This window comes from Saccostrea echinata, unplaced genomic scaffold (assembly GCF_033153115.1).
Source record: "Saccostrea echinata isolate AGI-Se365-2 ecotype Australia unplaced genomic scaffold, CSIRO_AGI_Sech_v1 ptg000054l, whole genome shotgun sequence".
Classification (NCBI taxonomy): domain Eukaryota; kingdom Metazoa; phylum Mollusca; class Bivalvia; order Ostreida; family Ostreidae; genus Saccostrea; species Saccostrea echinata.
The window spans coordinates 3,078,456-3,087,692 of NW_026889803.1; the positions used below are offsets into that span (position 1 = coordinate 3,078,456).

General features: G+C 32.1%; 1 protein-coding gene across 1 annotated transcript; it reads right to left on the minus strand.

The window, feature by feature from the left end:
• Positions 1-3,690: 3,690 nt before the first annotated feature.
• LOC133172251 (cytochrome P450 1A1-like) lies at positions 3,691-5,322 on the minus strand. Its single transcript, XM_061307101.1, has one exon. The coding sequence runs from the start codon at positions 5,320-5,322 to the stop codon at positions 3,820-3,822; it is 1,503 nt and encodes a 500-aa protein (XP_061163085.1). The 3' UTR covers positions 3,691-3,819.
• Between the last annotated feature and the right edge of the window lie 3,915 nt (positions 5,323-9,237).

Below are 9,237 nucleotides of genomic sequence, written 5' to 3' on the forward strand. Positions count from 1 at the left end.
ATGGCGTTTTGTTAGAATAGGTCCACTTATATATGGGGTAATTAAACCTGGAAATAAAATAAGAAGGAAAACTTGGCATGCAAATTCATTTCTTATGTTACGATATGTTCCTTTTTTAATAAATAAAAATGTTAAAATTCGAGAATCAGGTTAAAAGTACAATATATATTTTTTTAATTCAATGGAAGTTATCACAGCCATTCAATAGAACATTCCAAGGATTTTACTCATGTCACCCTTTTCCTTGAAACAAAATGGACTGATCCAGTTGTATCAGAGACTTAAATACTATATACTTAGTATATATAGATCCCTGGTTGTATGGAGGTTACAATTACATGGCCTATGGGAAATCGCATTGAATAACTGTTGCACACGAAGTAAACAATCAATATTTTGCATCTTTCTTCTGCTAACTGTTGTTGATAAAACGCAGGTTACAAATTCCGATGTAAATCAACTTGCATGAAATTTAGCTGGCTAGCTATGACCCCATAGTTACCCAGTACGAATCATGGAAGCCTTGTGGCAACGCACTTTGAAAAAAATTTTTCAAAGTGCGTTAAAATTGGGACAAAATCAACGCACTTTGAAAAAAAATTTTCAAAGTGCGTTAAATTTTGGACAGAATCAACGCACTTTGAAAAAAATTTTCAAAGTGCGTTAAGAGTGTACATCAACATTTTTTACCATGGAGAAACATAACACTTTGAAAAAATACGTATACAGCAAAAATTCTGGACTTAGATTTTAATAATAGACAGTATTAATTTGTTATATTTCTGCCGAAAAACTGATGAATGGATCTGCTCTCTTCCAGAACGAGGAGAAGACAAGTAGAAAGTCCCTCAGCCCAACTCTCTATCTTTCCTACACAAATATATGTATTTACATAACTGGAATGACACTGATATTATTACTCTCAATAAATTTGAGTTAACGTAAAATAAATGAAAAAAAAAATTAGATAAACTTTCCTGAAAAAAAAAAATTACGCAGACTATTATATTAAAGAAGAGAACCGCATAACCTTTATTCAAAATGAATCCACAATGATTCCTCAGAAAAAATGCATTTACATGGTAATTAAAACATGCTATTTGACTTGTCTAGCGTTTTTATGATATCAAATTACAGATTTAGATGTAATCTGATGCATAACTTTTTTTTGAGAAAAAGGTATTAGTGAACGAGGTAAAAATTTCAGTCGAGTAAGTAATGTGGCTAAGGTTTATTTCCTTACTATCAAATAAATGAGGCAACCATTGTTTCATATATGTTCACAATAGATAGATAGATGAATATGATAGAAAAATAGATGAGAGAGAGAATGTTCATGGTATGGAAAAATCATAATTGCTCCCTTTTCCCTCAGAAAAATGCGATGCTTTAAGTCACTTATCGACACCTACATCTACCGAACTTATTAGAGACTGGATAAAATTAAAAAAAAGAAAGAAACGAAACTGTGCTATTAAACAATCATTCCTCCATTATTTCTAAGACCCATTTCCCTTTTATAACAGTTACGAGACTTTTGGAAACACGACAACTCCTAAAAATCTTTAAAACGTCTATATCGCAGATACTGACGTCCTCACCGAAAAGTTATCCAATCAGGTTCAAATAATTATTTATCGTACCTAAAATTTGCAAGAATATTGACCAAGCTGCACATTTTTTTCAAAGTGCGTTAATATGGTCTATATTAACGCACTTTGAAAAGAAATATTTTTTTCAAAGTGCGTTAACGTGGTCCCAAAATTAACGCACTTTGAAAATTTTTTTTCAAAGTGCGTTGGCGCTCGTGGCGTCACTGAGGCAATGAAAACGGGAGGTGCCTAGCTGTGTAGCATGTGAAGTCGGATTTGCAGAATATACGTAAAGTTACATTTTCATCATATTAAAAACAAAAAAGAAAGAAAAGAAAACAAAAAAAAAACTGTTAAGGTCTAATGTCCCTCTGATAAGAGAGATAACTTCAAAAGAATTCCTGGGTTTCAGAAAATTAGAGGTTTTGGAACCTAAAAAATCTACTTTTATGGAGAATTTTTTTTTTTACATGGCCCAAGACGAAACTATTGCTTCCCTTCTTCCTCCTTATTGTATGCGTGCGCAGAAAAGTTGAAGAAGTTACCATAATTATGGTTCCATACCATATTAACAAAAAAAATGAATGTCGGTAAACCAAGAATTTTGATACAATCGTAAAAAAGATTATTAGAACATTTTTCTCACCTTTGCATGCTCCAATTGACTGTTGTTTACAAGATTATGCTAAAAAAAATCTTGACATGCACGATAACAACGAAATGGTAGATAAAACCTTTGTTTTCCGGCACTTATTTTGTACAGTTTTTTCTTGCTTTATAATGCAATTGAGTTTGTCATATATATCTTTGCTGTACTCATATTTTTCATAAATTTTTCGCTTTATGATACAGATATTTTAAATGAAACACATGATTTTGACTCATTTATGTAACTTTAAATCTTAAAATATTCGAAAATTCGGTTCATCAGGTGTAATTTAGTCATTTACTTAAACCGTAATATTTAACCGGCTACCACTGACTTTGGCAAAAACTTTAAATGTTTCTAACACTGAGTTGAATATATTTGATAGTTAATTATAGTTTTCTAATTTAAACATTTTCACCCTGTTTATGTTCTTTTTATTATTAAAATATTTGTATTTCTTAATAAGAGTGTACAATGTAGTGAATTTTTATAAGTATATTTTTTCTTTAGAAATAGATCAAAGAAAGATAACTCTTGCTGGCGACAATTTTTTTTTTAACACAAGCATACATAAACCTGATTTTCTGACTTAAAAAGCATTGCTTCATTATTTTTTTCTGATATGGATTTAATATGTATGACTCTATAAATATTATTTTTATATATACCTTTTATTTTTAATTTTATGTTGATAATAAATAAGTGCTCTTTCAATTTACTGTCAAATTTCTTCATAGTGTAGAATGATTAGACATAAATTTAATTTTGGAAAAAAAGCTATCAAACCTTATTCCATTTGAATCTAATGCTTTTGTTGTTGATGAAAATCAATTTCGGAAGTTTTTAATTTTTTTTTATGAAATTTAGAACAAGGAGATATTAGGCCTTATTAAACTACATAGTAGCATGTATTATTTTTCACAAAACATCAATTGTTAGATTGATGTTAGGACACCGTATCTAATATTTTTATTCAAGCAGAAATAAAAATACCTGTCGTGTATTCAAGTGGTGCCTATAATTGAAGAAATTTTTAAACATAGTTTACAGCACTTTTCAATAGCACCAGCCCTATGATTTGTTGTAATATCAAAATCTTTAAAATATAATTAAAATCGTTAACCTGTGAAAGATCGCTTTTCGAGAGCACCCAACAAGCTAAAAAGCCTTAATTTCAACTGCCCGTTCTGTGTTTTTTTTCCTTGCCATTAGAAGTTTTTGGGCAAGGCCTAGAAATAATACAATTTTGGATTCATTACTTTGTCGTTTACCTTTTATTTACATATTTATTTATTTTTGTTAATTTAATGGAAACATCATTTTTTAAGCTTCCAAATTCAAGCTTTATTTTTACTTTTATACCCGAACCAATTTGCATTGTGTAAAGATCTAGCAAATAATAGAAAACTTTTAACTTAATTTTTTAATATGAATAGACAACACAATGAAATCAATTAGAATATATTTATTGAATCGCGTGTCACAACATATACCATATTAGTTATTCTATGCGAAAGAAGAACCCGCATCAGTGCTAAGAACATAATTTCCAGCGCTATTTACACAGTAAATGGAATCTTATATTCTTGCTGACACATACACTTCAAAATCTTTCGGTTTTAAAGTCAACCCATATTTACTGTCCACAACGGGAACTCTCCCTCGAATTACATTAAATTTGCATCTTTGCATCATGGTAGTAAAGAACAAAAAGAGTTCCATCCGTCCGAGTGGTTCCCCTGGACAACGTCGTTTTCCAGCGCCAAACGGCATGAACAAGTCAACTGCAGAACGATTGACATTACCGTCGGAGTCCAAAAACCGGTAAGGATTAAAAACTGTCGGGTCAGGAAAAATTTCCTTATCGTAATTAATGGACCAAAGATTTAAGAAAACCAGAGTTTTAGCCTTGATGAAGACTCCATTCAGTTCCGTGTCTTTTGTTGTGCTGTGAGGGAGTGCAAAGGGGAATATGCATGAATGACGCATGGTTTCCATGATGCATGCTTCTGTGAAGGGCAGAGATGAGTAATCATCCATAGATGGGAAACGATCCATTCCAACCACTTTCCTAATCTCGGCATGTACCATATCTTGGTATTCTGCGTTTGTTGCCATGAATAAAACACTCCATTGCAAGGTGCTTGCAATGGTGTCAAACCCAGCTCCTATAAGTTCCTGAACGGTAATTAAGATATGTTCGTCTGTAAGTCCCACAGAGCTTTTTTCCTCCTCGCTGATATCCTCCGTCATTTTGATCAGTGCGTCTGTGACGTCACGCATATTCATTGGGTTATACGTATCAAGGTGTTCTTGACGCTTTTTGAGGCTAAACTTATTCATTGTCTCTAAGATGCTTACAAACTTATTGAAGGATCGTTTGGTAAAATGTCTCATCCACGGCATAATGTCCACTGGATTTCCAGCACCTGCGAATGCCATGAATTCATCGTTATTTTTTACCAACTGCATGAAATCGGGATCATCTCGCCGATATCTCTTTCCAAAACACAATGCACAGATGATGTTTCCAACAGACAAGTAAATCTCATTGTGAGGATTCACAGGTTTTCCTGGAGTACTGAGGAAATTAGCTGTCAAAAATTCGGCCTCCTGGATAATGTCCTCTTCTATGGGATTGTGCCTTTTGTTTGTGAAATTGGCCAAGGCATTCTGCGCGATACGCCTATGAAGCTTCCATCTTGGTCCATAATCACTGAAACCCATGCTTTTACCATTAGCGATATAATGGAAGGAATAAAAATTTGGTCTACCTGCAAAGTCCTCCGCTTGTTTTATACATGCCTGTTTCATGGCCTTGAGTCCATTTATAACTACCGTCGTGTGGCTACCCATTTTGATCTGGTATACATCCCCATAGACAGAACGTAGGGAAGTCAGATATTCGTGCGGCTTCTTTCCTAGACTGAGTAAATTTCCAAAGACAGGCCATGCAAATGGTCCCGGAGCTGTGGTAGCAATACCCCGATGTTGAAGAAAAAGAACAAAGGCACACACAACAACAATTATTACCAGAATAATTGTTAAAGGAACAGGGAGCACAGAAGTAATTCCCAGCATTTTCCCGTTTTAATTAGGAGATATTTTTAAGACAATGTCCCACCGACACCTTGTAGACAGAAAAAGTTGTTCCCTCAGTCGAGCCGTCCGACAGTTGCGCAACGTATTTTGTTGTTGACCGATGACCACCGGCGACAGGAGAATGGTATGGATGTCCTACACGCATGAAGAGAACAGATGAATATGGATACACAGTGTCAAGGTGTTCTTTATAGACATTTAAGCACTTCCACCCATTTTGAATGACAGCCAAGCTGGCCTCCAATCTTCAACAGCGACAGGAGCGGAGAGTCCAAAAATGTTAAATATTTATTCGTTTTTCCTCAACTAATCATCTTTTGTTTAGGCAGCTGCCAGTTCGGTTTGGTCAGTGATAAATACAGTGCGAACTTTGCTGACCAGTCTCTTAATAGTGTAAACCCAGTGTAGCTATAAACTCTTCATTACGAAACCAACTTCACGTGTAGAAAAAAAAAAAGATACCTGTGGAATTTTGTTGAAAAAGTACGCATCTTCAAAACATGTGTTTGCTTTTTATTTTAGCTTGGCACAATGACCGGCGACTGACTGAAATTCAACCCCCTGTCAAGAGTTAACCTTGTACACACAACTTCTATTAATCTTCTAACATCTGCTAAGGAGCCTCATGAATCTGAGTTCATGTACTTGTTTGATTTTTTTCGCTGTCAAACTAAGGAGAGAAATTATCAAGCTGTGTCTGTATTTCTATTTGGGCAGTAAAAAAAGACATAAATCTACAGTTTCATGTACGATACAGAGTTTTATACTTATTACAAAATAAGTTTGATGAATTAAATTTTAAGTTCATTTGTATTATTCAACATTGTATTATTTATACAAGTGATTAGGTAAATATTTAGAAAAAAGAGAGTCCTATATGAAAAAAAATGTAACATAAAATAAATGTATACATGTAATATCAAAATAAACACTCGTTCAATGACGCATAATTACACTGTATGTCCACTAAGAGAACAGGCATACAAAGCAAAAGCTGGGGGAAAAAGTTTATATATATATATATATATATATATATATATATATATATATATATATATATATATATATATATATATATATATATATAGTGTTGATGCTGAAAAATCCTCCATATATATAACTGATTATATGTTTACTTCATTCTTTTCTTTTTTCTTCATATACTTGTCCATTTTTTTTTACCCATTGACTGTAATTTTTGTTTGTATACATGTACCTCTTGTACCAGTGATCTGGTTTTGAATGAATAAAGAATTGAAATTGGAAAATCAAAGTCTTGGCACAGTAATAAATACTTAAATAAATAAAAACATAATGTTACAGTTCCAAATAAATATTTTACTGTTAAATATCAAATAAAATATTTATTTTGGAACTGTAGCATTTTGTTTATATGCTCAATTTACAGAATATTTGGGAACATTTCTAAATATGTTCTAATTTACTTTACATAGAGTATTGCATAAATTTAGACCGTGTTTTGTTAAATTTATTGAATATGTAAGATATATTCTTAATTAAAATAAAAACAATGACGGTTAAATATGTTATCCCCCCCCCCATAGAGATTTTTCGAGTTTGGCAGTGTATTTTGTTTTATTTTGCTTGATATAGTTTTTCAGGCCTTTTAAAAAATTAATGCTTGTCAATTATTTTGATAAAAAAAAAAAAAATAAAAAAGAGGGGAAGCGTGCTCCCCTCTAAATCCAGAGAGAGAGAGAGAGAGAGAGAGAGAGAGAGAGAGAGAGAGAAAGCAATGAACAATGTTTAAACATTGCTCAAAGAGGAATAACTCTGTTTTAAGGACTAACCTGAATTAAAAAAAATTGGATACGTCGTATAAAAATCTCCACTTTTAACAATTCATCTACATTTTTGACACGTTTCCCTAGTAGACTTACTTTGCTCGAATATCATTTTTATTTTCTGTTTCTGTTTCAAAAGTCTCATAATTACTCATGATTGCTTATTTTCAGTCCGTGGAGGATCGCCCTCCTTTGCATATGAATCAATGTATAATTAGGAAGCAGAGAACAAGGACTAAGAGCTTAGGCTTTAGAAAGGGGGTGATTTTAATATTAGAATTTTATTAAGCTTTCTTTTTGTGCAGTCTTTTTCTTCAGCATGTATATTGCATATTATCGTGACTTTCAAAGATAAATCACAAAAGGCGTCAATTTGTTCTCTTATATTTTTAAGTGCTACTGTAGCACAGTGTCTTTTTTAACCAATTAGGACGAATATTTAACTAAGAATTAAAAAAAACCTTCCTAAAGGAAACCACATACCTGAAATGAAAACGTTTTAATGTAACACTAGAAACCGAAAAAATACATTAAATTTAAAAGATCAAACAATGACGCAATGCTCTGTACGATTTTTCCCCTTCACATGTTCCACTGGCACACTGCCCGAGTTACAAATTAGATTTATCTTCGCAGAGAGAGAGAGAGAGAGAGATTTACAGTTTGCTTATACCCAATTCAACAGAGTCTTGCTATTTAATAAATAAATAACTAAATGTATTTAATTACTATAAATAGTATATGTTTTAGCAGACAATGCAAATAGGATGCAAATAGTAAAACTATTCTCTGTGTTGATAAAGTAATAAAAATGACTATGTCACTGACTTTGGAAATGGACAATTGCAAAATTATTGAATACTATTTTAACACTGCATTGCTAGTATTCAGCTCTATTTAACCCCATTCAGTGCATTTTTCTGGCCATTATAAATCCACACTAATCATTAAATTATTTATTTACAATTCGGAAAAAATTATATAAACAAAAAGGACTATGAATATAAACGAATACATATGTACTTGTAAATATGAATTGAATGATTAAATCTCCCAAGTTTTATTATCAAATATTTACATTTCCAATGTCTTTGTCCGAGATAAAATTACAAATTGTAAAAATACTTTATTTCTACATAAATCTACTGGTTCATCGATAGGCGCGGTTAAAAAAAAAAACACGTGCGGGGCGGGACAAATAGAGAAAGAAGCGGGGCTATTAGCACGGGAATTTGCAGAATCAGGAGCATGTAAATATAAGGAATAACTGTAAGATTTTTTGGATTCATGACGATGATCAATCGATTGGCTTGCGTGATAATTTTATGCATAAACGCCTTCGGCGTTTATGCAAGCTATCACGCAAGCCACTCGATTGATCACATCATGAATCCAAAAAATTAGACAGTTATTCCTTAAATGTTAAGAAGTAAATGACTGTTTGATAGATTATACAAAAAAAAAAAAAAAAAAAAAAAAAAAAAAACTGGGAGTACACAAAAATGTATCATATCCTATCAAAATATCAATGATCAAAGTTTTGAAATGTGACAAGAGTTTTCTTAAAGGTAATATGCAGCAGAGTGTTTATTTATTTGTTTGCCTTTTCTAGCATTAGAAAATGTTGCTGTTCAAATTTTGATCTTACGGGAAGAATTCTAAAAGTGGCCAACTGAAATATTTCTTGACTGTAAATGAAAGATATATAATTGTGTTACTGAAAATGTAATGAATATATTGCAAAAAAAAAACTTTCAACAAAGACTAAAAGTCTTTTTTAAAAAAAATAATAACAAAATAAAAAAGTCGTTCTAAAATCTGCACAAAGTCTTCTATACATTATAATTTTGAGGGGAAAATGCTTTTAAAAAATCATCTGCTTGAATTCTCCACTAAGATTTTTTATGATATATTACGATGTGTCCTTGAAGTAAAAACTGTTCTTTCAGAAGGGTATGGTTTTCTTCATTGTGCTTTCTTTGCACCGAGAGCATATAGGCGATGTTTATGATATCAGCGCTTTATTTTATTCCTTTTGTGCATGTATCGAATGTTCATTTATATCGGATAGTCTCGGAATGTCCTATAT

Coding starts and splice junctions, on each gene's coding strand:
- LOC133172251 (XM_061307101.1), bottom strand. CDS start 5,322: ATGCTGGGAATTACTTCTGTGCTCCCTGTTCCTTTAACAATTATTCTG.